Genomic DNA, 27,834 nt, shown 5'->3' on the forward strand with positions numbered 1-27,834 from the left:
ATAGATAGATAGATAGATAGATAGATAGATAGATAGATAGATAGATAGATAGACAGGTAGGTGTAGGTAGATTGATAGATAGATAGATAGATAGATAGATAGATAGATAGATAGATGGATGGATGGATAGATAGATAGATAGATAGATAGATAGATAGATAGATAGATAGATAGATAGATAGATAGATAGATGGATGGATGGATTGACAGATCGATAGATAGATAGACAGACAGGTAGGTGTAGGTAGATTGATAGATAGAATGACAAATAGATTTATAGGAAGATTAAGTAATGTACCATCAGTCTGTCATCATCAGGGTTATCATGACCACTCCTGGACACAAACACATCACATGCTCCTGCCCTTACACACAAATAGTACACATGCACTGCGTGTGCCTTAGTGTCACCTACAACAACAAGCTTATTTCAAACTACAGCAATTATTTTGACATGTTAACAGAACAGGAAGCGTCAAATATATTCTCAATGCAAGATAAACAATATCTTCACCTGACTTTATCTGCTCATTTACAAAATATTCAAACAATTCAAAAATCACAGATTAAAGTCAAGGGCCTCCATTGGCTGCAGGTTCCGGGGCACGTGCCCGTTTTGCCCAATGGAGTAGTCTGTCATTGGAATTTAGGGGCCGTTGGCAGTGACACTGTGACTGGCGGACCGCTCACTTATTCTCAGCAGCTCTACTAATATAAACCTGGATGGTTTAGCCCTTGTGATCAGACCACGGGTGGGTGGTGGTGGGGTTTGCCCTGATAGCAGCCAGTTGAAAATAGCTATAAGGTCACAAAAGGACAGAGATCACAGAGATATGAAGAGGGGTTGGGTGTCTTAAGTCAGGCTGTATTCTCCAAACTATGCTCTTAGTGACCCTTAGAGGACATTATAAATATCTCTTTCTCCTCCCCCTGTATGGAAGCTCATTTATGCCACTTTGTTATATAAAAAAATCCTAAAAGTAATTATAATGAGAATCTTTGTAAAAAAATTACTCACCAACTCCAAACAGTGACATGGTTTCTCAAAATTATGAGTTCGAGTTACAAATAGTGACACAAAATAATGACTCATTATCTCAATAGCATCAGTTAGTTTCTCAATAATAATTTATTATTTAAAGATTTCGACTTAGTGTCTCATAATTATGACTTAATATCTCATAATTTCTATTCACATAATTTTAGCTATTCAGTAATATAATCATGTCTTATTGTCTTATACTTTGCAACTTACTGTCTCAAAATTGTAACTTGAATCGACTGTTTCATCATTTCGACTTTAATCTCATAATAATGATTTACAATCTCACAATTTTGAATTTTAATGTCGGAATTTTGACTTTTTATTTTGTAACTTTGACTTACTATCTTAAAATTTTGTGATATTCATATTTCATAATTTTGACGTTCAATTGAATCATTTGGACTTTTTAACTGGTAGTTTAGACTTCTCATATCGTAACTTTGACTCATTTTTATTTATTGTCTACTTTTGTTAGGATAGGTCTGTCTTCATTTGTTGTGCCTGTGCACTTTACTGTTACTTTTGTTAGGAAATGTCTTGTCTTGTCTTCACAGTGGGATAGTTAGGAACGCTATTTCGATTCCTTTGTATGTCTGGTATATGTGAAGAAATTGACAATAAAGCTTATTAAAAATGTTGCGACGTACTATCATATAATTGCAATTTAATCCCTCGACCCAGCATTCATCTCGTTTTAAGTTTTTCAATCTGGCAGCAATGAGCTTCCAAACCTCCTCACAGGAACAGGAAGAAAAAAGTTGGCCCCGTTTTGAATGGACGAAACAATTAATTCAACAACCACCGCCCCGCCCCCTTTCACCGCCGCTCAGCCAATGGCGTCCCGGCTCTGAGGAAAACACCCAGTTCGCGTCATGTTGCGCGCGGGGGCGGGGCCAAAAGAGGAGAGCGGGGCCAATGAGAGAGGAGCTCGTCAATAACATGACAGCGGAGACCTTGCACCAATCATCTTCGTGCATCGCGGGCAGTGGGCGGAGCTGGGCCCTTCATGACAGTGAACGCACCACAACCAATGTGAGCTGCTGGCATTTAACCGAGGCCGCCGCCCCCTTTCCCCTCCACTGTGTTGTCACGTCTCCTCTTTCTTCTTCGGGGGAATGACTGCAACAGCTGCTTATGTTTAGTTCATCTTGTTGAAGTTTCGGACAAACCGGAGGGTGAGTGCTCTGTCTGTGTTTCTGTCTTCCACACTGACCGGGGCACGCTTCTTCCTCGACGGACGCGCATCAGGACTCTGTGTCCTCTGCGCGTTTCCGCCGCTGCAGTAGGTGCCCGATGTCACGTTCGCCCCAAAACGCGGAGGATGCGTGTGAAAGCAGCGTGCACGTCCAGCCCAGAGGTCAGCTGGTGATGTTATGACACTGGGCAGGAAGCTGCTGCCCCGGGGGGGACGAGCAGCGCCTCCTCCAGAGCTTGGGATAGGGGTTCAGACCTGTGGGCCCACTGGACAGCACACTACATCTAAATGTAATGGTGCACAAAGTGGTTATTGTGTCTGCACGTACATGGTCCCCACACTGAATCTGAGGGAATGAAGACATGACCTGTAGTTCACTTCCTGCATTTTAGTATTTACTTATTATTGGATATGAAATATGTTTGGTGTTTCCTCAGTTGGATGTTCGAGCTTCTCTGTAAAGTTTGACACTGTCGTTTATATACAGGAAGGGGAAGTTTCTTTGACTTGAAGACGTGCATGGAGGAGCAGGGTATTTCTCACATTGGATTTTGGAGGCCAGTCATGGTGCAAAAGAGAAGTGGAAACTTTGAAACCTCCAGAGCACGTCCTCTGAGAGAAAGTTCTTCAGTGAAGTGGGAAACAGATGCACTTAATCTTAATTGAAAAATTAAGAATATTTATATTTCCTTGTCCATAAAGTGAAGATTTTCCAGTGATGGAGAAAGAGAGAGATGTTTGAATTCAGTTTAAAACAATCTGACGTGTCAGTGGTTCTGCTTTTCTTGTATCAGATTTGGGTAGTGATGGACTGAATGTCTATAAATGTGTTTGTTATCAGTAGCAGCTCAACACGGCCACTTTGGACTTCGAGATTTCAGAGTATACACAGATAAAATTTCTACTGAGTCGTGCACAAAGTTGTGAATAGGATTGTTGTACAGGTAGAAACACATTCCCTCTGTCAGCGTGTCAGCGTGTTGCCCAATTTGTTCTCTCTGTTGTGGTTTTTCACAACTATGGGATTGTGACATATTTGTACACATCAGTGAGTAAAAGGCCGGATCGTTTTTATACCTGGTCAAAGCTCTTATCTGTGGTTTTAGCTTTTCTGGCTCTGACTAAATCAGAAATGTTGAAATAGGAACTGAGTCATTCAGTGAACCAAGGGGAACCATTTCTGGTTCAGTCATTTACGAGCAGGTATCAGCAGGATCTTCTGACATCACCAGTTTGGAAGCCAATCATTGTGCATTTTGTGAGGCGTTGTTCCTGAGTTAAAAGGAATGACTCCTTTCTTGTGCTTTCTAATGTCTCCACTGCCGATGGGCCGATTATGAAGCTTCTGTTGCAGTCTTCTAACAGTGGACGCCTGGTGCAGTAATGTAAGATGAAAATTTTACTCTCACAGAAAAGATTTGGAGATTTTATAGATAAAAACTCATGTTTTATGGGATGTGGGACATGTGAGTGTTATATGGTTGCATGGGAGGTCAGTCGGAAGAAGCCCTTTGACCCTCGCAGATTGCAAACGGCAAATAATTGAGACATGCACATGTACTGGACATATAATGGAGTTTTCTTTGACAGCAGCCAACACAATGTCTCCAGTTGTGACCAAATGTATATAATCTAATGTCTCACTGTTTCTGAAATTGACCTGATTAAACAAATTATTAAAATTTAAAATGAATTGTGGAATATTAAAGGTCCAGTGTGTAAGATTGAGGTGAAAGGGAACTATTGGCAGAAATTTAATGAAGAATAATCCTCATGATGTTTTGACTAGTTTGTTTCATCTAAATTGTAAGAATTGTAGTTTTCTTTACCCCAGAAAAGGCTCTTTATATTTAAATACTTTATATTTACTACGGAGGGCCGCCATGTTTTTTACAGTAGTCCAGACTGGACAAACTGAACACCTTTTGAGTTTTTATGACAACTGAAGTTTGGAAGGACAAGTGCAGCTGCAACATGCTATTTTAACACTCGATGTCACAAAATTCTACAGACTGTACCTTTAAATCCTAAAATAATCTATATTTTTTACTTGTTCTACCACCAAACACATGAGTTTTTTTTTTTATCTCAGCCTAGAAGGTAAAGTTTTCATCAGTGTTTTACTTTTTTGTTTGTTAGCAGTATATTGCAAAAGCTATCAAACTAATTTCAATGGAATTTTGTGGAGGGTTCGGGCATCATCTTCGGAAGAACCCATACAATTTTAAAGCAGATCCAGAAAAACAGGCAAATCATTTATTCAAAATGTGGAGATTGGGCTGTAGCCTTGTTGGCCGCATGTGCGCTTCTAGATTCTATAATGAAAATCAGACATTTTGTTCCCATGAATGTGTAACATTTGTGCTTTGCGGTCACCTTCTGTCCAGTTCATCCCAAACCAGCTCCGCAGGGTTTTAGTGTGGAGTCTGTACTGCTCCTCCATCATGTGGTTTATTATTTAAATTTAGTTTGAGAATTATTCCAACTGTAGAAGAAATGAGATTGAGAAATGCTGTGTTTGCATCACAGTAGTATAATGTAATATGTTAGAGAACTGAGTCATTGATGATGTACTGGTTTTGTAGGTGTGAGGGGAAATGTGGTTGGGAAATAGTTTTTTAAACTGTCACTTTCTTGCAGGGCAATTTGCATTTTTTTTTAAATAGCATACTATAAGTAAGTAATGTTGTTATTTGCAAGTAGTTTAAACTCACTTTTCCAGTGGTAAATATTATATATAACTTATCTTAAGGTTGATGATATATGGATGAATTATAATTCATGGAAAACTGTGAATTGCTCGCACCTTTGGAGATTTTAGGTGGGTGTTTTATGAGTGAAAAAGGAATCAAACATCATCTGGGAACATGTACTGTCTATATATGGTTGTGGGATGCTCCTGTCTCAAGAGTGCGTTTTGTTTTTACCCAGCATGCCGCTGGCTCGCAGCCTATCTGTCACGTCCCTCTCAGGACTGGAGGAGTGGGACGAGGAGTTTGATTTGGAGGATGCTGTTCTTTTTGAAATCGCCTGGGAGGTTGCTAACAAAGGCAAGTGTTTGATGTGTGTGTGCATTTGTGTTCGCGTGTGTAATTTTTTGAAATAGTTCAGATGTATCTACAGGTTGAATCTCTCATGTAAAATCTATTTTTATGAGAGACCTATAATTGTAATGTGTCCTATTCATGTATATATCACATTATATCACATTATATCTTTGTCTCGACTCTGTGTGCATACGTGTGACATGTTTGCTGCACATGTGAAGTTGGAGGCATCTACACCGTCATCCAGACCAAAGCCCGTCTGACCTCAGAGGAATGGGGGGAGAACTATTTCCTGGTCGGCCCTTATGTGGAAAGCAACGTGCGCACTCAGGTGGAGCTGATCGAGCCCACCAACCCTGCGCTGAAGAGAACCATTGACAAGATGAACTCCAGTGGGTGTAAGGTACTACCACATGAACACAGTAAACACACACGCTGAGTTAAATTTGTGTGTTCCACTCAAGGAACACATTCTCACTACATACAGGCGGAGATAGAGGTAGATTTGTGAATCTGCACCACACTTAAAAGCCCATTCAGAGATCTATTCTATATCCGACCCGCTCGCGTTCTGTCCCTGACCGCCTCTCCAAACACCATGACATTTGCCTGCAAAGGTTAAAGGTTGTATTTCTGTCTCTCTGTCTCTCACAGTTGCGCACACACACACACACACACAGACACACACACACACACACACACACACACACACACACACACACACACACACACTCACACACACTCCAAAAATAGATGTGTGTGTGTGTGTGAGTGAGTGAGGGAGATATTTAAATGCTTTGTGCTCTGTTGCTGTGGAATTATGGGTCAAGACCAAGGCTGGCAGTGCTGCTATTTTAAAGGGATAGTGCAGCCTTTTCAATGAATCCTATTTGAATGACCTTTGCATCAGATAACCTTTAGTCCCATGACAGGCCGACACCAGAGAACAGCTATCTGTACTGAAAATCAGTTTTTCTGATCAGCGAGCCATTTACTCTTAAGTCTTACCTGCTTGAAGCAACCTACTCTGATTGTGATTCAAGGTTAATCTCATGAGCTGTGAGAAAGAATGAAGAACCCATGAATCTAGCTCACTCTCTATTTAAACCTAGTAAAAGTAAATAACTCATCAATGCATGTAACCAAATGCAGGAGTTGCAGTTGTGACACTTGAAGTAAGAACTTGTTTCATGAGATTTGAATAGTTTGTACTATTTTTATATTTAAAACAATGGTTAACCACAAACCTTGTAACATTTCCAATGTCATCTTATTACATATTATTCTATTAAAGTACATTTTCCACCTCTCAGCCTTTTCTCCGTTTCCCCTGCAGATCTACTTCGGGCGCTGGCTTATCGAGGGCAGTCCCTACGTTGTTCTGATTGATGTTGCGTTCACTGCCTGGTCTCTGGACCGCTGGAAGAGCGAGCTGTGGGAGCTCTGTGATATCGGCGTGCCTTGGTTCGACCGCGAGGCCAACGATGCCGTGCTGTTTGGCTTCCTGACGGCCTGGCTACTGGGAGAGGTCAGCAGCTCACGTCAACTGACAACAACCCTGGTTGCTGAATGTGTGTGTGTGGTCACCACTGACCCTGTGTTCTCCTGTGTCACAGTTTGCCGCTCAGAGTGAGGAGCCTCCACACATCGTGGCACATTTCCATGAATGGTTGGCCGGCCTGGGCCTGGTGTTGTGTAGACACAGAAAGCTGCCTGTTGCAACCATCTTCACGACTCACGCTACGCTGCTGGGACGATACTTGTGTGCTGGAAATGTGGACTTCTATAACAACCTTGCAGAGGTGTGTACATGCAGATTTATTACAGAGGGTTGTAATAAAATAAACAGGAAAGAATAGATGATCTGACACGTGTGTCTCCTTCAGTTCAACTGTGATAAGGAAGCAGGCGATAGACAGATCTACCATCGCTACTGTTTGGAGCGGTCGGCTGCTCACTGTGCTCATGTCTTCACCACTGTGTCGCAAATTACAGCCATTGAGGCCGAGTACCTACTCAAGAGGAAACCAGGTGTGTGTAGGGGCACTGATGTTTGATGTTACATTCAGAAATTTAAATTTCACACTCTACTTATTTACCACTGGCTGAGAGAGCGGCTCTCTCCAAATGTCGATTTAATGTCTCGCTGCTTTTCACAGAATGTCTCAATGTCTCGTTGCTCTAATTCAGGTTGAGACTTAACTGGAATGATTTTCTCTGTCAAACACAGACATCATAACTCCCAACGGGCTCAATGTGAAGAAGTTCTCAGCCATGCATGAGTTTCAAAATCTCCACGCTCAGAGCAAGAGCCGGATTCAGGAGTTCATCAGGGGACATTTCTACGGGTCAGTGACCAAACAACACACACTTTACCAAACACTAGAAGAGATGAGTGAGGACGAATGTTGAACGTTCATGTGTGACCTCTAAATAAATAGTGACACATTCTGCAATTATCATTTTTGAGTGTCTACACTTTCAAACATATCTTATCATTATTTATTTTTATTATTAAATATAATTGTGGTTGTGTTTTTGTATTTACTATAATTTAAGATTTCTGCATTCTATTGACCAGGTATTCAGTAGCTTTACATTAAAAACAGAAAAAACAATTACACAAATTACTTAATTCAGTACAAAAACAATTCACATTGTATTTGTCGACCATTCATTCACTTGAATCTATTATTTATTGGTTTAAATTAATATTTACCTGGTTGCACCACCTGACTATTATCAGTTGTGCCACCTGACAGTAAATACAGTGCAACATATAATAAGTATGTTCTGTTGTAGAAATAAACAGTTTCTTAAAAAATTGTTATATTCTTCATTGCTCATTTGTCAAAAACAGTAATAATGTCAGTACTGCATTCATCCATGTTATGTGATAGATTTTGGTTTGTTTTGACAATTAGGCACCTCGACTTCAACCTGGACAAGTGTTTGTTCCTCTTCATCGCTGGAAGGTACGAGTTCTCCAACAAAGGAGCCGACATCTTCTTGGAGGCTTTAGCCAGACTCAACTATCTACTGAGAGTAAGTGTGTGTGTTGATGTGTTAACAGATGTATTGGAAGCATTGGTTTGTTTGTTTGTGTGTGGGAGCGAGGAGGAGAAATTTGAATCCTAGGTCAAGAAATGTAACTTCTGTTTTTGTCTGGCTTTCCTGTCGCAGGTCAACCACAGCGATGTGACCGTCATCGCCTTCTTCATCATGCCAGCTCGGACAAACAACTTCAACGTGGAGACGTTAAAGGGCCAGGCAGTCAGGAAACAGCTCTGGTGAGGTTATGTTCAACAAGATGAAGGATCTGCAGCTGCTTTCAGACATGCTCTGGAGTCAGCTGTACATCGCAAAATGTCCAAGTCACTTTTTTTCGGAACTTATCCTGCAAACCCCCCCAGTAAAATGTTGGCAAAATGTCTAAAATTCACAGTGAGTGAGTTGATAACATTTCTAACATTTGAAAAATGCAAAACTGGAAGAATACAAATATCTTGGATAAAAAAATACTTCTATACACATAGAAGACGCCGACCCAATTTTCTGGATATTCTCCAGAGTTATGTCTGTAAACGGCTTAAGTAAAAATTTAGAATGTTAGTCAGACAACCAAAGATCTTGCTTCACCTTGATTTCAACCTGGAAAGGTATCTGCAGTTGTCTTATGATCGTGACACTCTGTTTATGTTTGTATGTGACAGGGATACTGCTCAGACTGTGAAGGAACGCTTCGGAAAGAAACTGTATGACTCACTTCTGGTGTAAGTTCCACCACTTTCAGTCCACTACACAGAAATGTATATAGTAGAGTAGATAAAGCAGATCAATGTTTCCTATCAGAAGTGGGAGTTCAATAAAAAATGCAGACTTGATGTCACCAGTTACACTTTTTACAAATGTTCAAGCTTATCATTTCACTTCTTTCCTTTAATCTTAAAGTCTATAACATTTTGCTTTATTCAGTGGGCAGCTGCCAGACATATCAAAGATGCTGGACAAAGAGGATTTCACCATAATGAAGCGTGCCATCTTTGCGACCCAGAGACAGGGCCAGCCTCCGATCTGCACTCATAACATGCTGGAGGACAGCAGCGACCCCATCCTCAACTGTGTCCGCCGCATCGGCCTTTTCAACAGCTCTGCTGACCGTGTCAAGGTGTGTCATTTGTTAAAAAAAAAAAAAAATAGACTAAAAGAAAAAAAGATTCTTACATTTGAGGTATTTATGTTTTTTCAATTGGGAGAAATAAACAAAACTAATAATGTTCAATCTACAGTGTGATTGAATATGCTAATCACAGTGTCTGTTATGGTAAATACTCATAAGAAAACATATTTTACCAGTTCTTTGACTTAGTAGAAGACAGGCTTTATGACTTATGCTGCAGCCAACCACCAGGTGGTGATGGAGACACGTTGGTTTCACTTTTGTGGAGCCATCATGTCGTCCATCTTTATGTACAGTCAGTGGCAATGTTATTAAACAGCATCTCTGTCCATTAGATCATTTTCCATCCAGAGTTCCTCTCGTCCACCTCTCCTTTACTTCCGATGGATTATGAGGAGTTTGTGAGAGGCTGCCACCTCGGTGTCTTTCCCTCTTACTACGAGCCTTGGGGCTACACACCTGGTATGACTCACGCATGTTGACGAGGTGTATGTACTGGTATATATGACATTAAAATGTTAATCCGACTTTTCTGCTTCTGTCATTGTCAGCTGAGTGCACAGTTATGGGAATTCCATCGATCTCAACTAACCTGTCAGGCTTTGGCTGTTTCATGGAGGAGCACATAGCAGACCCCTCAGCGTATGGTGCGTTTCTTTGTACATTTTCTCACTTACTTTCAGTTTTTCGGTTATAAAAAAAACAAAAAAAAAACGATTCTCTCTTTTACATCACGCTGTTCTTTTGCAGGTATTTACATCCTTGACCGGCGGCTTCGGGCGGTCGATGAGTCGTGTAACCAGCTCACCTCCTTCCTGTTCCAGTTCTGCAAGCAGAGTCGGCGCCAGCGGATCATCCAGAGGAACCGCACAGAGCGCCTGAGTGACCTCTTGGATTGGAAATACCTCGGCAGGGTGAGATTACAAATCCCATAGGTGAACTTAAATCATGCAACAGCTTTGAAATGTTAATGTGTTATCTTCTGCTCTGCATCAGTATTATGTTGCGGCTCGTCATATGGCCCTGGCTAAAGCCTTCCCTGACACTTACCTTTATGAACCTCACGAGTCAACCCCAGTAAGTTAGCTTGTTTTTTTCTTTGGATGGGAGATTTACTTGACATTATTATTACATCTGATGGAATTTCCCGGCGTCTTTGTTCTCATCCTCAGACCTCAGGCTTCCGCTACCCGAGACCTGCATCCGTGCCGCCATCTCCTTCTCTGTCCCGCCACTCCTCCCCGCACCACAGCGAGGCAGAGGACAACGATGAAGACGAGCGCTACGACGAGGATCTGGAGGCAGAGAAGGACCGCGTGAACATCCGCCAGCCCTACACCCTGCCATTCAAAAACAAGTCTTCTGCTGTCTATGGGCCCAATGGCGACAGCAATGGTGTCTTGGATGAGAAAAACTGAGACACACACTCACTCATACAAAACATGTTAAACCTCACCAATATAACGTAATTACAGTCATCAACTTACTCGCAGACGTTATAAATGAGGAAAGCTGTAAATGCGAGTGATAAATTTAATATTGGCTTGATGTGAAAAGCTGTATTTGTGTCAGTGTCTTCCCGAACTGTGCATACCTCAAAATTTTAAGAGTCTGTCAGTTTGATTTGCTTTGGGTTTTTATCTCAGTTACACCAGCAGTGAAAGCAGTGGTTTGCTTTGAGGAGTAAATGCAACAGCTAGAAAAAAGTTAGTCAACAGCTCAACATGGGAAAAAAAAAAAGTCAGAATTGCTGGATTTTGTAGATTACTAACACTGGATAACACCGATAGGTCGAAAACATTTAAACAACGTACGATTATTATGAGTCTCTGGAGGCGGGTTTTAAATACATGAGTGAAAGGAAAAACAGCAGAACTCCCCTTGGAAAGCAGGAACCATTACTTTCCAGCTAAAAGACGGTGTCTGTTGTAGCCACAAATAGCAGCCATTCTTTTCACCCTTGTTCGGCTTAAAAGTTTGACGGTAATTCAGTGCTTCAAACTCAACTGTTCACCTTTTATAGTAGAATATTGTTCTGTCTTTGTAATGCCTTGTTTACCACAAGACCTCCCACTATGGAAACAAAATGTAAAACACACACGAAACACAACATTGCACGAATAGTGTTGTGTGTGTGTGTTTTCCTCTTTATTTCCGTGCCTTATTGTATCACCGCCTTTCAGTGACGACCTCACACTCCTGTGTATGTCTGTGTGTGTGCTCTTAGCGGGGACGGATTCTCCCGGGTTCTCCTGTTTCTGAACGTATTTATTTGTGAAAAAAAAAAAGAGTTGAGACAGAGTAAAGCTGTGTCCTGTGGTGCCAGCCATGTTTTCTTGTGAGAGACATGAGACGAATGGAGGAGCTTGAATACGTATTCACTGTTTGTTATGGAAGAAGGAAAATTGTTTTACCAGCATACCCCCCCACTTCTTGTAACAGTTTTATCATTCACAACATGCACCAGAAGAACTTCTAATAAAGTTTGAATATATATATATATATGGTCTGTTGCTGTTTTACATATGATAACTGACTCTTTCTGTGTGCATCCAGTTTATTGGAACACAAAATATCAAGTTCCTAGTAACATATTGATCCCACTGGATCCTCTTGTTGCTGATTATCATCCGGAGTCATCCACTGCTTCAGCACAAGTAAACTCGGCCCCCGTGACCTTTGCAAGCTGAAAAAAACAAGAAAATCTGGGTTGAAATCAAATTCTCATTCACACATCACTTATTTACACACTGAGAAACATACATTTATAATATTTATTATTTATTGTATTATTTTTCAGTGGGCAGTGCACGTGAAATGGGGAGAGAGAATAGAGGAGGACACAGCAAAGGGCCAGGTCCGAACCGAGGACTCAAGCATCAGCTCAAGTACTGTACTTAATTACACTTTTGAGTTGGTATTGATATGAGCACTTACAATTATACTTCCACTCTTCTACATTTATTTGAAAGTCGTAGTCACTTTTCAAGGGTATTACATTTTCAATTAAACAAATATATAAAGTGTGATCCATTGCATCCAAAGTGATCTGTTTGTATCAGTGACTGGTTTTGTGGGGAAACTGTTAAAATGATAAAAAGGTGTCTGGATCTTTGGGAAAATGTTTGAGGACTCACCAAGTAAACTACTCCAGAATGAGTTGTATGTTGCACTGCCAGTTACAGCTCCGAGTCTGGCTGGATTTCTCCTCACTGTGTGTACTGAGAAGCCATTTGGCCCCGTCACCTCCACCTCCACCACATGATAGTCACTCAACCTGGAGAAGACAGTGGAAGGATTCAGATGTGAAAGGCTGCATTGGGTCAATCGCATTTTAGTAGGAAACTCACGCTGTGTCAGACACAATCTCCCCCTGAACCCCTGTGAAGCCCAGTGTTCCTGCTGCCACCGCTGCCGCCGCCATGGTGTTCACATTGTTAGGAGCAAGTGGGCACAACTCTGCCACCGAGCCCCCGAACAAAACCCGCCTGCCCTCTCCCTCCGTCCAATCAGAGAGGACGTCTCCTGTCAGCCGGAAGCAGGACGGATGCTTGGACATTCTTATAAACAATGCCTGAAAAGGAGCAGAGAAACACATTCACATTCATGAGACTTTCAGGACAATGTGCCGAGTCACATCCACAAGACTAGATCCTGACTTTCTATCCAGTGTTACCTTTAAGGCTCCACTGTCATTCAGCCTCTGGATGTCCTGGCCTCCCCACAATGCACCACTGGGGACGTAGAGTGTTCTGCCGTACTGTTGAGCCGCCTGACGCAGCCTCGTGTTCAGATCAGGATCAGAGAGGGCAGAGGGGGAGCCCACCTGAGAGGAGGAGAAACACTTAAAGATGTTTAATTCAGCAACAGTTTACTTTAGCATGCGTTCATTTTCACCAACCCCCGCCCAATGTCAGCTGGTATTGGCATCAGCCCCCCACCCCCCTTGTGACCCTCAAAGGATGAGCGATATAGATTATACATGGATCTGATGTTAAATTCTCTCATACAGACAGTGTAAGTCCAATACAATAGAAGCCGCTCTCTCCAGGTTGATCATAACTTAAGTCAGTAATCAGACAGAGAATCTTACCATGAAATGAGACTGAGACAGGAAGTGGAGTCCAAATTCTTTCACTATCTGAGGATGGCAAACTTCTACAATCACATCACATCGCCTGTAAAGAACACACAGATTATCCATTCAAGTTTTAGGAAGACGTCAGACAGCATCACACACGTCTGTATCGTACATGAAATGCTTAGTGTGTGTGTGTTTTGCATATGCATTTATTGTGTGTGTGTGTGTGTGTGTGTGTGTGTGTGTGTGTGTGTGTGTGTGTGTGTGTGTGTGTGTGTGTGTGTGTGCGCACACCTGTCTGCAAAACATGATAGATCGGCGAGTATGAGTTCATCAGGAACTAATCCTTTGAGTTTGTCAGTATTTCTGTTCCAAACAAAAGCCAGAGTCAAACTGAGAGCTGCGCCATCTTTAAGGATCCTCTCCACCAGGTATTGTCCTAACAAACACACACAGAGACTTAGACAATTTCATGGCTGATAACAGATTGTTATAATTGAATAAGGATTTATGAATTAAAGGAAAACGGTGTCTTGAGTTTGGAGAAGCAGTTCCAACCTAAATGTCCAAATCCTACGACTCCAATCCGCAGCAAAGAGCCACTGGTGTCCATGTCCTGTGCAGGGAAAGCAAACTAATAAAAGCGCAATCACACACGCACACACACACTCACACAGACACACACACAGACACACACACAGACACAGCTGCATTAAACCTAACACTATATCTCATCTCTCTTGAGCGCCTCTTGACCAGCGTAACTATTTATTGCTCTACTCACCCGATAATCCCACACACCTCCTGAGCTCTGAGCTCCTGAGTCTCTCAGGATGAAGCACAACCACCGGCCTACAACTCAAGGGAATTGTGGGAAAGCAGAGTACAAAGTTTGAATCTGAGAGGCTGTAGTTAATTATTGTCCGTTCTTCAGTTTGTAGAATTATCTCACGCACGAAGGGTTCCTCCTCCTCCTGCTTTAACAATTTCAGCTTCAGATGCTTTCAGAAAGAATCTACCCTGTGTGACTTACTTCAAATGATTCTTAAACTACATATATTGCCTTTTGATAAGCATGTTTGTCTTTACTTCATTTGCCCCCACATGCACAATTTAACTGTGTTTTTTATTATTTTTTGTCTATAGCTCTGTTGTTGCAGCTCTTCTACTGCAAAATAATGCAGTGAGGCCTTTTTGGAGAAATGTGACCCAGTGTGGCCATAATCCAAAATCCATGTAAACATGTCTTTAAAATGAACAATCTAACAAATGCGAAGCTAGAAAACCGAAATTATCATATGTGGCAGTTTGCTATTCCCAGTTATTTGCTCAATTCAACTTTGCCCTCTGCGTATTGATGTAAATGTATTCCGCCCAGAGAGGTCAAAGGTCAGCAGTCCATAAGGTCCATAAGAACTCAAAATGAGGATTGATTATCAGACAGCTATCAGACAAGAATCACCAGTCTAAAGTTCAGTGCTGTGAAATACCAGGAGACTGAAAGACACGGCAGAGATATAGAGACGAGGGGAACAGGAAACGAACGAGAACATTACAGATTATAGGTGAAGAAGAAGAAAATAACAAGTTCCTCCACTCGTTCTCTCTTTGTCTGAGAGCCCACGTCAGTGCTGACTCTGAGAAGATGGACATCCTTGAGACAGCAGCCTACGACAGGCGGCAGAGGAGAAATATGGTACATCAGAAACCTTTTACTCTTTCTTACAGTCTCTGGACATAAAATTACTTTATAGTCTTTTCAGTTGTGACGTGTCCTCCTCTTTCTCTCCACTCCTCCCTCCCTCTCAGTCCTGTGCCCTGCTTTTCTCTCTCTTGCCTTTCTTTTTGTCCACAGCTCTGTTCTTCTACCTGTGGACTCCTGACTCGCCCCCGTCCATCGTGTCTGCAGGTTTCAAAACGGCACCAATTTTCCTCCTGGCTGCTGTAGTGCTGAGCTGGAATGGAGGACAAAGTGTCCTGGGTGTGGCGGGAGGCTTGCTTTTCTCTGCTGTAGGTGACTGCTGCTTGATATGGCCTGAGCTGTTTGTGCATGGTAAGTCTGGTTTGTAAGAGAAGCACAAATGGCAATTTTCTAGATGCAGTGAACAATCACTGAGATAAAAGCTGCACTTTATTCCATTTTAGTAATTTATCTTAGTATGTCTCACACATCTGTTTCAGGAATGGGTGCATTTGCATTGGCTCATCTGACGTACTCCCTGACCTTCCTCTCCAGTCGTTATTCGACACATTCCTCTTCCTCCTGGACTTTTTTCCTCTTTCTAATCCTGCTCATGGTAGGAGGAGGCACCTACATGCACCTATATCCATTCTTGCAGAAGGCACCGGACTCAGATCTACTCATTCCTGGTGTGGGGGTCTATATTGTCTTGATTACTCTAATGGGGATGTTAGCTATTAGAACGCGCCATACAGCAACACTGCTGGGAAGTTTGTCTTTCATGGTGTCTGATTTGGCACTGGCCCTGCAAGTTTTCAAGGTCACGCCACAGCTACAGCATGGACACAGTGTTGTCATGGTGACTTACTATTTGGCACAGCTACTAATCGCTGTTGGTGATGTAAAAGCAACAGCGAACAAGGAGGATTTTGGAAAATGGAAGAGGTCCTAGACAGCGTCCCTGTGGAATCCCTAAAGTCTGAACTATCGTCCTCACATTTACTTATTTGGTCCTGATGCTACCATTGCATATGTTTTGTAAATGTAGGAATTATTTTTAAATAAAGGAAAAGAGCGAGATGAACTCATTGAGGACAGTTCCCACTTGATGGCTCCTTGAGTCAAGGTTTACAACTAGAAACGATGAAGCAAAAGAGCATCTTGCAACGTGAGATACCTTATGTGTTTCTAAATTGAATTTCAATAATCATACAACACATATGTCTGCATGTTAACAATAACATGTACTCTGTGATTTGTGCCAATATTTTAATCAGCGTTTTATTGTAAGTTGTGCAAATTGTTTCCCACTTGTTAACGGGCCATTATATGTATATAAATACTCCCATTTGTTTTGCTAATAATAAATAAATATGGTATAAAATTAAACAAGGGTGTCTGTACTTTTGTGTCAAGTTTTAAAAAACAAACAGAAAATAAATAAAAATACTTTACTTTAATCTGTTTAAAATTTGATTTAAGATTAAACATAGATATCATCATGATACTACCTATAATGCAGATCACAGGTAATATATTTAAGACATGAGAAACTGAAGTGACAGCTGACTGGAAAAAAAAGTATTTTATACATGACAGTTATTTACAGAGTAAAATCCTACTTATGGAGTACACACAAAGTATGTGGACAACAACTGTGGTAATAGAGAAGGATGTATCCAAACATGACGCAGTGCAGGAAATATGTTCTGTTACATAAGGTGAACAACACTTCAGCGATCCATCCCATTGTCATCTGACCTCTGCCCACGGAAACATATGATCCTCAAACGCTCGCAGAAGTCCAGCTCTTCCTGTTGTAAACAAAAATATGACTTTAAAACATATTTGCTGGACAAAAATTAAGCCTGCTAGTTAAATAAAATATATCATATCATCAATATTTTCTTTCTAGACTTTATATAAAGATGGATGACATGACATCTCCCTCAAATTAAGGCTAAAGCACCTTGAAATTCTCTATAATATTTATTCTGCCTAATTTTGCGGGAGAAAAAGGCAAAATAAAGAAACACGATTCCAGGTCTGAATCATTACAATACTTTCTTTGACAGTTTTGACTTTGTATTTTTCTAAAGTTCAAACTACCTGACTTTCTTCTTTTCCTTGGAGCTCTTTGGCTCGCTGTCTGAGCAGCTCCTCCAGAGCCAGAGCAGGATTCCTGCAGTCTTTGAGCCCCTGTGGACAGTCCTCCACCAAACTACATGAACAGAAATAGAGAGAGGCCATACTCAATAACGTGAACGATACATTCACGTAAACTTCTCAGGGCTGAGGACTGTCAGGTCGACAGTGCTTCTTACCAACAGAGAGCACCAAGTACATGTTCATGGAAAGGGGAGTGTGGTGTGCGGAGAACAGACACCAGCTGCTGTACCATTCCCATGGAGACAACAGTGTCTGCAGGATGGATCAGAGCACAAATAGGTTTTAGTTTTTACACAAAAAAAAAAGGAAAATGAGAGACACATCAAATTATATATATATTATATATGTGCTATAATGTTTACCTAATAACATCTTAATAAGTTTTACTTTTAAGCACAGGTGAATTTTATTGTTTGACAAATTAATTACCTAAAGTAGTAAGTGCAATATGAAAAAAGAGTTTAAGTCTATATCTATATATATACACACCAACATTTTAAACATAATTTGAAAATAACTTCATGATATATATCTTTGAAGGAGGTCTGGATTACATTGTGTATATAAACATACACACAAACATATATCCTTTCACTGCATTTCCCATGTATTAGCATCAGGCTAAAACTTTGATTCAGCTGCTTTTTACTACTGACAGCATTGTCTCTCTCCTTCATACCTTTCTGTTCAGGATGTGATGTCAGCAGGTTGAGCAGCAGGAAAGCCGACTTGGTCCTGAGCTTCTCATTGTCCGACTGCATGCCTCGCATCAGCACTGAGAAACCATCGAGGGTCAGGAATGCCTGGAGTCCTGCCTCCTGCTCTCGGACTAGACCTAAAGTCACAACAGGATACAGTTGGTTATATTCTGAGGTGTAAAATGACAATCAGTCTCTGTAAACCCTCAGATAGCATTTCAATTTACTTTAAGTGTTCATTCATGAATTGCTGCAGCACCTTCTACCTGTGTGCCAGAGTTCACGTGAGATACTCACATGAGACGGCATAGAGGGCTTTTACTCTGGCGGTGGGGTGAGGGTCTGAGTCTGTCAGCTGCAGCAGCTTTGGCAGCATCCCGATGTTTAGCAGGTGGACCTGCACCTGCGGCATGTTCTGAGCACAGGAAGCAATCAGCTCAGCAGCACGCCACCTCAGCCCACTTTGGACATGACACAGATACCGGGACAGGCACAAATCCAGTCCACCCAGAATCATCAGGTCTGTGAGGCCGAGAGAGAGGGGGGACACGGTCAGGACAGAGCTCATAACTTCCTTATAACTTCTCCAATTTAAGCTCTGCTTGGAGAATATCAAATCTTGTACTGATTGAAACGAACCTCTGGCATTGTCCAAATTCTCACACAACTCCGTTAACACCTCAAAGGCTGATTCCCGTTCATCTTCATCCTCCTCTTCCTCTCCCTCCCTCTCACTTTCGCTCTTTTCCTCTTTGTGTAGAACTGCCAGGCACTGCTTCATCTGCTCCACTTCATCCATCTGACCTCTGCAAACTTCTGCGAGAGCTTCTCTTAGAAACGTTTTCCTCTGGAGCAAAAGGACAAGTGTGAAAATGGTTCTCAGTTACCTTTGATTACATTACACATTACAGGTCCAAAAATAATATAGTAATCAATCTAAAGAAGAGGCCGTCTTCAGTGTGACATGTGCAAAGGCCGGAGGATTCAAGCCTCTGTATCTCCCCTCATTAGTTTTGTTTGAGTCAAAGGACTTTGATAGGCAATTTGTAAACAACGGTAAACATGTTGCACTATGCTGGTATGATGGCTTCAAAATTATTAGAGCACCTAAAGAATACTTGTGCTCGGTGCCACGGCTAAGGATTGTGTTTATTAACATTTACAGTCAGAGAATTGTTGTCTTTTATAATTTACCAAAAGTCTGTACCTAACAAGAAGTGTGTGTGTATCTGGTGCAGTATATGTCTAAAGCCTTCTCAGGTTTGAAATCTAGAATTACCAAGCATCAAATCAAAGCAAAGTAATACAACCACTGACTTTTTTGTATTGTAGTGTATTTTTAAGTATTGAATCTTGAATCTTACCTCCTCTGACATGGGTTCAACGGGGGCAGGTCCCTCTGCAGCTGATCCAGCCTCCACTGCCAGCTGCAGGACCCCCTGGAGGTTCGGGGGATATCTCCTGTTCTGATTGTTTTCTGCCATAATGAATATACCTGAGGAGAGAGAGGCAATAACACGATGTTTAAATAAACTCAACTTCTGATCTCAATCCACAAGTTCGCCTGTTTACTCCAGTGATCGTGACAATAACAACAGCAACTTGCTAAATCTAACAGGCCATTAAATAGTCTTACTACAGGCAACATGGAAGGCTATGAGCAAAATTCACTTATTATCCACCTACCTTACACAGCGGAGTTAAATAAAAGGACACACGGCTTCTCTGTCAACTTACAAACAACTGTACAAACCGCTGTAGCCCGCAGACTGAATATAAAGCTGGAAACTCAGACTCATGAAGGATCCAGAATATTCGAGCAAGCTGATCTCACGAGTGGCATGGAGGCGGCCATCTTTAACGTAAATACTAAAGCAAACCCGCAGTTAAAAAAGTTTTTTGCCACGTATTCTTCCTCATCTCAGAGTATTTTCAGTCTTCACTTTTCTGCTTGAATTGAGTCGCTCAGAATTATATAGTAGTTAAAATTACAACAGTAAAACATTGTCATGAGCCACAACAGCAAAAATATCAGCGCAACTATCAGCGTGATTACGGTTAATCAGTGACGTTCGCACGAGTGACGTTCAGAGAGTTTCACTGACAGTGAGAGAAGAACATGACGAGACGTTCAGAGGATCCGAGTTACACATAAACTATTTAAAGACATTTATCCACTGTTATAACGTCCTGTTGTACATGTTATAATAATAATCATTGATCGATAGACAGAATTAAATAGAGTCCAAAGTTATTTCCTCTTCATGAATACAAATAGAAACGATTATCATTAATATTGTCTTCTGTTAAAATGTGTGTAAAATTGTATATAATAAGGAACATGTGTCTATAAATAGTCTCCAACTCTTAAAGTCCTTCCTCTGCAATGTCACAGACTTTGAGACAATTAATACATAAAAACATCTGCAATAAGCTCTGGCTCTTAATAATAATAATGATAATTACCATCGGCATCGTGATTATAATAATGTTTACATGATCTGTTCACAACATATCACATCGTTATCACGAATAACATTATAGTCTTTTGTATTATTAGTGGTAGTCGTAGTAGCAGTGCGTACCGGAAATACGCTTTCTGCGCATTAGAGTCGAGTGGGATTCCTCTTGATCTTTTCGTCATCTTTGGTTTGTCTAACAATCCAAGATGGCGGCGCTTGTGGGATTGCGCGCATGTTTCTCTGGTAAAATGATTTAATTCTGTGATTCTGTGAATGTTTGTGTTTCTCCGTCGATGCATCGATCTCACTCCTGTTTTGTGTTTGGTACAAAATGTCGTTGTCGCTCTAACGAAGAAGGCGAGCAAAGAAAAGAGGATGCAGCCTCTTCCAGACAGCAAGGTCACGTTACAGGAGCGTTAGCATCGAGCCGAGGAGGATGAACTCTGACTGATGGGCGATTATCTGAATTATATTCACGTTGTTAACAGCTGGACAGACACACGAGTGTTCATGTAATGACGGGTTCTCTGAAGGACACTGAGAGTGTTTCCTTCAGCCTCTGAGGATTCGTTGGCTTCATGTCAGCTGCTGCTTTTACCTGCAAAACTAATCCTGTGATACTGAACTCTCACTTTACACTGGTGCACATGAATCATTCAGCCAAAGAGAAGCTGTGGCTGCTCATCCTTATTTGAAAGAATGTTAAATGACGTGACAGGGATTTGTTTTAATTCATTGGACTCATTGGACTCTTACCTAAAGAGATCATTATTGAGAATCTGTATTATTAATGTCATCTGGTAGTTGAATGTGATCATTTCCAAGCCAGAGTATTTTAATTGTTATATTTCCAAATAAACGTGTACGGATAGCAGAGGAATCACACGGTACAGTACGATGTGTGATACGTGTCCCACGATATCGATGATGTCATGAATCAGTGGTTCTGTGATGATCTATTTACCTCAAGATAATCCTACTTGAATTACCGGATCAACTACACTGGGTTGTCATGTTAAACAATCAGCCGTTAGCTAATCTGACATAATTCTAATGTTTGAATCTTTTCTTCTCAGCCCTCCAGTTCTCTCAGCCAAGCCTCCTGCACAGCTCCCTCAGATTTGTGAGTGTGCGGCCAATCTGCGTGTTTACACACTGTTTCATGTTTTTTGGTAACAGCCTAATTCCCGGGTTTGTCTCTGTCGTGCAGTGTGCTGTGCCCCTGAGCCGGCGGACCTTTGCTGCGGAGGCGAAGAAGACGTACTCCCGGGACAAGCCTCATGTGAACATTGGAACGATTGGCCACGTTGATCACGGCAAGACCACCCTGACTGCAGCCATCACAAAAGGTAGAGTCGCTCTTTAGCTTCTGAGTGCAGAGATATAATCTAAAGCTATTGTCAGACATGAACTCCAGAGATTGTCTGAGTCAGACGCATTCGCGACAACGGTAGAATTTCTGGAAATGTCCCGAGATGTTCATATTCTTCTAGTTTAGCACTATCATCATTCACTTCCCCCTGACATTTTCCTGCTGTTGGACAGGGACATTTTCTAGACATTCTAGGAAAAATTTAAGAAAATGTTCTGACCAACTGACTGGGACATTTGTGTTCTCACGTAGAGCCCGTCTGGAACATTTTAGGAAAGCGTTTGGACTGCAGTGCGTGTCTGAAAGCAGCTTTGGGAGTTCAGCCCTGAAAGCAATAGTCGCTTTTTAATGTCTCACAACGTCTCTGAGTGATGTGACCTCTTGTCCCCAGTGCTCGCTGATGCTGGCGGTGCTAACTACAAAAAGTACGAAGACATCGACAATGCCCCCGAGGAGAAGGCGAGAGGAATCACCATTAACGCCTCTCATGTAGAATACACCACGGCCAACAGACATTACGCTCACACAGACTGCCCTGGTCATGCTGACTACGTCAAGGTAATCTCCATTTTTCTTCCCACCTGCATTCAACAAAACACTGAAATATGACGCTGCCTTGTTGTCGTGTGAACTTATCCAAGTAACGACTTCTTATCTCCTTTAGAATATGATCACAGGCACAGCTCAGATGGACGGATGCATCCTGGTGGTGGCAGCCACCGACGGCCAGATGCCTCAGACACGCGAGCACCTCCTGCTGGCCCGGCAGATCGGCGTCGAGCACGTGGTGGTTTTCATCAACAAGGCAGACGCCGTGGAGGACAAGGAGATGCTGGAGCTGGTGGAGATCGAGATCCGCGAGCTGCTCACGGAGTTCGGCTATGATGGCGAGAACACGCCTGTAGTAATAGGCTCCGCCCTCTGTGCCCTGGAGGTGAGGGAATACTGTCAGCGATGTTGTCGCACAGTGAAGAGAATACTCTGCTGATGTGATGAGTTTAGCTGTTTTCACTTGACCTTTACTGTTACCTTGGTGGGGTTTGATCAATCAGCTGCATCACAGCATTTGTCTAAACATGTAAACATGTCGCTGAAATATTTTTCTGTCTTTGCTCCACCTCAGAACAAAGATCCTGAGCTGGGTGTGAACGCAGTGATGAAACTGCTTGAGATTGTGGATTCTTACGTCCCTTTGCCCAAGAGAGAGCTGGAGAAACCTTTCCTCCTGCCCGTTGAAGGGGTTTATTCTATCCCAGGTAGGAGAAAAATGGAAGAAGCACATGCAGCTCTTACTAACACTGATCCAGTGAGTTCAACCTCATCAAGGAATATTGGTGGTGGTATATTTTATTAGTTAACCGTGTATTTAACTGTTAAACCCTCTGGAAACTATCCTGTTCAAATCCATCTAAAATAAAAACCATCAAGAAAAACTTCAAATAGAAAAACTTTCTTCATGTTTCTCTATTTAGAAATCTTTTGGATTAATATGTTTTATGTTAATTTAGCGAAGTTTGACAAAAATTGTATTTTCATTTAAAAAGCAACTTTAGTAGTTTTATTATGGTTCGTTGACTTGCATAATCTTTTATCTTAGGTTGTACAGGTTTTACTGATATGAAGCTTCTGATGATACTCTTAATGAATGAATCATAGTTAACACAAATACCAATAAAGGCCCTGGAGGACCATTAGGTGGCAAAACATAATAAAATGTAAAATGCTGTATCTCAAGATTGCAGATTTTTTTCTCCAAACATTGTTTTCTCTGATCACAAGAGTTATCAATTGTGTTTTTCAGGCAGGGGAACGGTGGTGACGGGTACTATGGAGAGAGGTATCATCAAGAAAGGAGACGAAAGTGAGTTTTTGGGACACAATCGCAGTTTCAAGTCTGTGGTTACAGGTGAGTGGGCGACCGTTGGACTGGAGATCTGTCATTATCTGTCATTCCACGCTACCATGACCTTTGACCTTGTGGTTTCCATGTCCTGCTGGGCTCAGGTATCGAGATGTTCCACAAGTCTCTGGATCGGGCAGAGGCGGGAGATAACCTGGGCGCTCTGGTCCGAGGCCTGAAGAGAGAGGATGTGAGAAGAGGGATGGTGATGTGTAAACCAGGATCCATCATGCCGCACCAGAAAGTCAAGGCCCAGGTCTCAGAGCACTAAGATGATTCATTTCTTGTATTTCTGAACACTCAGTGAATCTAAATGACTCATTCTTACCTGGAGGCAAAGGCAAACTGGGAGCCAGGCCAGATGCTGCAGTGATGACACGAGGTCATTCACTGAACTAAACACTGTTTCCTACATTTTTAAGAAAGAGTAGATAAGAGTTTGAGTTTTCCAATTTAAATTTGGATTCATTCTGTTTTATAAAGAAATATGAAACTTATACGATGCAGTAACAGAAACCTTGATGTGTCCTTTTAGGTGTATATTCTGAGTAAGGAGGAGGGAGGCAGACACAAACCGTTCGTCAACAACTTCATGCCCGTCATGTTCTCTCTGACCTGGGACATGACCTGTCGAGTCATTCTCCCTGAAGGAAAGGTGCGTGTCTGTGTCATGTACTTTTTATAACTTCACAATGTTTCAGGTCAAATAGATAACGAGATAGAAAAAAAAAAAAAAAAAGATTGCTAGATAGTGGATGAGTAACATGTGTTTTCATGTGTTTTTTAAGTTCAGCTGTATTTTGGTACTTTCAAGTTGTGAGAATGAAAAGTGTCGGTTTTTGTTTTTCTTTCAATATTGATTTGTCCCAGTGAGGACAGTAGTTAATATATTAAAAACATTTCCCCATGGTAAACATCTGTATTTCTAGGCTGCTCATGTTTGTAAATGATTTTGAAGGATAGTAACCACTCTCCTGTGGTACTCGCCCTGTTTCAGGAGATGGTGATGCCAGGAGAGGACACGTCCTTGACTCTGACGCTCCGTCAGCCGATGGTTCTGGAGAAAGGCCAGAGGTTCACCCTGAGAGACGGAAACAGAACCATCGGCACCGGTCTGGTCACAGACATCCTGACATTTAAAGATGATGACCAATGCAACTGGGGCTGACGGGAAACGGGGAGAGGGCTCATCAATGAAGTCTGGAAATACAAATTCATAAACACATGGAAAGAGAGACTCAAAGTACTGCACGGCTATGTTCAGTTCCACTTCAACCAAAACACCTGTTTAGCAGTGTAATTGTGACGTGACTGTCAAAACTCAAATGTCATTTATGTAATAAAATGTATTTAATAAAAAAAATGTCTTGTTTGTTTTGTAAAAACTAGTAACCTCATGATTCTTCAAACCCCCTCCCAAAAAATAAAAATTCTAGGAAATTTTGCTGATAGATGCACTGTAAGGGTGGATGGCAAACTATATTGTAAAGCGCATTGAGTGGTCATCAAGACGAGAAAAGTGCTTCATAAATACAAACCATTCACCATTCAAACCAGTGTAGATTTTTTTACATTCATAAAAAGACTTTTGCATCTGCTTGTTACCTGGTTTTGCCACAAGAGGGCAGCAAAGAGAAGTGTTCCGGCAAATAGGAGTTGTTGTGATGGCAACAATAATTGTTCCTGGTTATATCTCATTTAATGAGACAATTCTCATTAGTGTTTACTGTGTTTTCCTTAGGAGGGTATTGAACTGATCTGAAGATGTGTGAATTTTCAAATGAAAATAATGTAACAACAATATTCACCAAGTAGAGATGAGCTGAGACTAAACAGGACGACTCGCTCTAACAGCATCAGTCTGAGAGAAAAACAATCCTCAAGTGAAGAGATGACACTGACGATTGAGATGTCGCTGAAGGGTTTATATATTTGGTAACATCTTTTGTCTGAGACTTTTTGACAGATGGTGTCAGTGTGTTCCGTCAGGCCGACAGGAAGCTGCTCTGTGTTTGCTGCAGGTATCTGAGTCAGTGCCTCCTGTAATCCAATCAGCCTGTTGCTGTAATCAAATACTGAATGTCTGCAGGAGTCGACGCTGGAGCAGCAAGTACGACTGAGTGACGAGCTCAGCTGGAGGATGAGGGTCTCCACAAGCAAAATAACTGGAAGAGATACAAGTACAGAATCGTATGACCTGGTTGCCAGTGGTACCGGTACTATAACTGCTCCAGAACATGGGATTCAAACCAGCGTGCACATCTGTGAGCCATGTTTAAGATACATTACACTGTCTGCTCATAACATTATTAGTTTGACTAATGCCTAATTAATAATACAAGAAAATGCACAATTAATACTAAATATTAACAAATTATAATATAACTATTAATACAGTAACTCATTAACATATAGTCACAAGCGAATAAAGGACATTTTAAATATCCTGTGAATCAAATGTAGCAAATAAAAGATTATTACCAAAGTAACCAGTGGTGGAAGACTGGTGAATGACTCATTTGTCAATATGTATAAACTATTTAAAACATTTTCATCTTTAAGATTTTGTAAGAATTTGCTTGTGTGTGAAATCATACATCATTTAATATGATTACAGCAAAGTTATATTGTGTGTTTATCAATTATTATTATTATTTATACATAAGTTCTCATAAGTATTTGACAAACACATTATGTAACACTTGAAATGTCCTATATCACCTTACAACCTGCTTACATTATAGATTTACGTTGTTATTGTAGATTCTTGTTCTCTGATTTTCCTGCATGTTTGAAAGTAATGAAAAGTTCACACGGTCTTCATTCACTTGGGGCAGTCAGACAGAAGTTTCAATTACTGTCCAATCCACCCTGATTTCATAAAACAACTTCCTCTCTGCTTTTCCTAGACAGGGCGGGTTTTTCCAAACAGAGATCTTCCATTCACAAGCTCCCTTCTCTAACCTTCAAGCTGTCCGCACCCCTCCAAAGAATAACACAAGACCGCTTCGGCTATCTGGTTTTGCTTTGGATGGAAATGAGAAACTGTAACATGATATCAAGAAGATGCTTGGATTGGTTTTCTTGACGTGCTCTGTCCTGAATAGATGTCATGGCCCCAGACTGAGTAGGCCTGGATTTGAGACACTTGTTTCCCGACACGATGACTGATTCAACATCAGTTTTGCCTGAATGAATGGGCGTGTGGTTACATTCCCACATGAAAAACATCCATTGATAACAATCTTTAAAGTTTATCCAAGACAATTATTAACCACATCACAGATTTCACACTGTATGAAGCAATAGATAGAAAGGTAGGTAGATAGGTTGTTACCTTTAGGTAGGTAGGTAGCTGGGAGAGAGGTAGGTATGTAGGTACGCAGGTAAGTAGGTAGGTAAATATGTAGGTAGGTAGATAGATAGGTAGGTAGGTAGGTAGCTAAGTGGGTAGCTAAGTGGGTACCTATGGGTGCGTGGGTAGGTATTTAGGTAGGTAGGTAGGTAAGTAGGCAAGTAGGTAGGCAAGTAGGTAGGTAGGTAAGTAAGTAGGTAGGTATGTAGGTAAGTAGGCAGGTGGGTCACCAGTATTTATTTTTGTCTGTTGTCTGTATCCAGTTCAAGTTAAAACTTTAAGAGATGCAACATTTTCAGTCATCAGCAGAAAGAAGCTCTAAAGTGAAACAGATGATAAGGTTTTGGTCAAAAGCGACTGTTGATAGAAAGAGCAGCAAGAATACGATCCAGGCCTGAAGCGTCTGGAGTTCTGGCTTGAGGAAAAGGGGTGCAGCTGTTGCATCATGTTACTTTTTTTTTTCCACCCTCCACCTCCGTCTGGCAGCTGTGAGAAACCAGCGAAGAAGCGCGCCGCCGCAATTAAGACTGAATTTGCCTTTCAACAACCCACTCTGCATGTTGGAAGACTGACCCTCCACGGCTTTTCATCCTCCAACACTGCAGAGTGGGTGAGAAGCATCCCTGTTTATTCTGAGCGCTCCTTCCAT

The 27,834-nt window shown here is 41.4% G+C and overlaps 5 protein-coding genes across 8 annotated transcripts; 3 read left to right on the plus strand and 2 right to left on the minus strand.

Annotated features, from left to right (window-relative positions):
• The first annotated feature begins 2,031 nt into the window (after nt 1–2,031).
• gys1 (glycogen synthase 1 (muscle)) lies at nt 2,032–11,967 on the plus strand. 2 transcript variants are annotated; one of them, XM_069524607.1, is made up of 16 exons: nt 2,032–2,220; nt 5,172–5,290; nt 5,509–5,690; nt 6,624–6,815; nt 6,904–7,089; nt 7,174–7,318; nt 7,518–7,635; nt 8,212–8,332; nt 8,471–8,577; nt 9,001–9,060; nt 9,263–9,455; nt 9,803–9,929; nt 10,019–10,114; nt 10,218–10,381; nt 10,464–10,544; nt 10,640–11,967. In XM_069524607.1, exons 2-16 carry the CDS (start codon nt 5,173–5,175, stop codon nt 10,883–10,885), a joined length of 2,136 nt encoding a protein of 711 aa, XP_069380708.1. In that variant the 5' UTR covers nt 2,032–2,220; nt 5,172; the 3' UTR covers nt 10,886–11,967. The 2 variants fall into 2 exon arrangements, with proteins under 2 accessions (XP_069380708.1, XP_069380709.1); XM_069524608.1 differs by lacking the exon at nt 2,032–2,220 and adding an exon at nt 2,728–3,625.
• Nucleotides 11,968–12,006: 39 nt separating this feature from the next.
• Nucleotides 12,007–14,593, minus strand: aspdh (aspartate dehydrogenase domain containing). 2 transcript variants are annotated; one of them, XM_020105943.2, is made up of 8 exons: nt 14,333–14,593; nt 14,107–14,164; nt 13,843–13,987; nt 13,561–13,645; nt 13,144–13,293; nt 12,818–13,041; nt 12,605–12,744; nt 12,007–12,153 (listed from the first exon to the last, which is right to left on the minus strand). In XM_020105943.2, the coding sequence occupies exons 2-8, from the start codon at nt 14,159–14,161 to the stop codon at nt 12,116–12,118; spliced, it is 837 nt and encodes a 278-aa protein (XP_019961502.1). In that variant the 5' UTR covers nt 14,162–14,164; nt 14,333–14,593; the 3' UTR covers nt 12,007–12,115. The 2 variants fall into 2 exon arrangements, with proteins under 2 accessions (XP_019961502.1, XP_019961501.1); XM_020105942.2 differs by having other exon boundaries at nt 14,107–14,182; nt 14,333–14,421.
• Nucleotides 14,594–15,070: 477 nt separating this feature from the next.
• tmem86b (transmembrane protein 86B) lies at nt 15,071–16,618 on the plus strand. Its single transcript, XM_069524609.1, has 3 exons — nt 15,071–15,244; nt 15,358–15,601; nt 15,730–16,618. Exons 1-3 carry the CDS (start codon nt 15,194–15,196, stop codon nt 16,179–16,181), a joined length of 747 nt encoding a protein of 248 aa, XP_069380710.1. The 5' UTR covers nt 15,071–15,193; the 3' UTR covers nt 16,182–16,618.
• A 48-nt stretch (nt 16,619–16,666) lies between these two features.
• On the minus strand, nt 16,667–19,960 carry hspbp1 (HSPA (heat shock 70kDa) binding protein, cytoplasmic cochaperone 1). 2 transcript variants are annotated; one of them, XM_020105946.2, is made up of 8 exons: nt 19,834–19,960; nt 19,461–19,591; nt 18,736–18,943; nt 18,394–18,618; nt 18,078–18,233; nt 17,554–17,650; nt 17,339–17,450; nt 16,667–17,043 (listed from the first exon to the last, which is right to left on the minus strand). In XM_020105946.2, exons 2-8 carry the CDS (start codon nt 19,578–19,580, stop codon nt 16,963–16,965), a joined length of 999 nt encoding a protein of 332 aa, XP_019961505.1. In that variant the 5' UTR covers nt 19,581–19,591; nt 19,834–19,960; the 3' UTR covers nt 16,667–16,962. The 2 variants fall into 2 exon arrangements, with proteins under 2 accessions (XP_019961505.1, XP_019961504.1); XM_020105945.2 differs by having other exon boundaries at nt 19,783–19,960.
• A 728-nt stretch (nt 19,961–20,688) lies between these two features.
• Nucleotides 20,689–25,193, plus strand: tufm (Tu translation elongation factor, mitochondrial). The gene is made up of 10 exons (XM_020105924.2): nt 20,689–20,801; nt 21,635–21,681; nt 21,769–21,907; nt 22,322–22,488; nt 22,595–22,864; nt 23,054–23,186; nt 23,732–23,836; nt 23,935–24,086; nt 24,366–24,485; nt 24,828–25,193. The coding sequence occupies exons 1-10, from the start codon at nt 20,765–20,767 to the stop codon at nt 24,996–24,998; spliced, it is 1,341 nt and encodes a 446-aa protein (XP_019961483.2). The 5' UTR covers nt 20,689–20,764; the 3' UTR covers nt 24,999–25,193.
• Nucleotides 25,194–27,834: the final 2,641 nt, after the last annotated feature.

The sequence above is a fragment of the Paralichthys olivaceus genome, chromosome 5, assembly GCF_024713975.1.
Source record: "Paralichthys olivaceus isolate ysfri-2021 chromosome 5, ASM2471397v2, whole genome shotgun sequence".
Classification (NCBI taxonomy): domain Eukaryota; kingdom Metazoa; phylum Chordata; class Actinopteri; order Pleuronectiformes; family Paralichthyidae; genus Paralichthys; species Paralichthys olivaceus.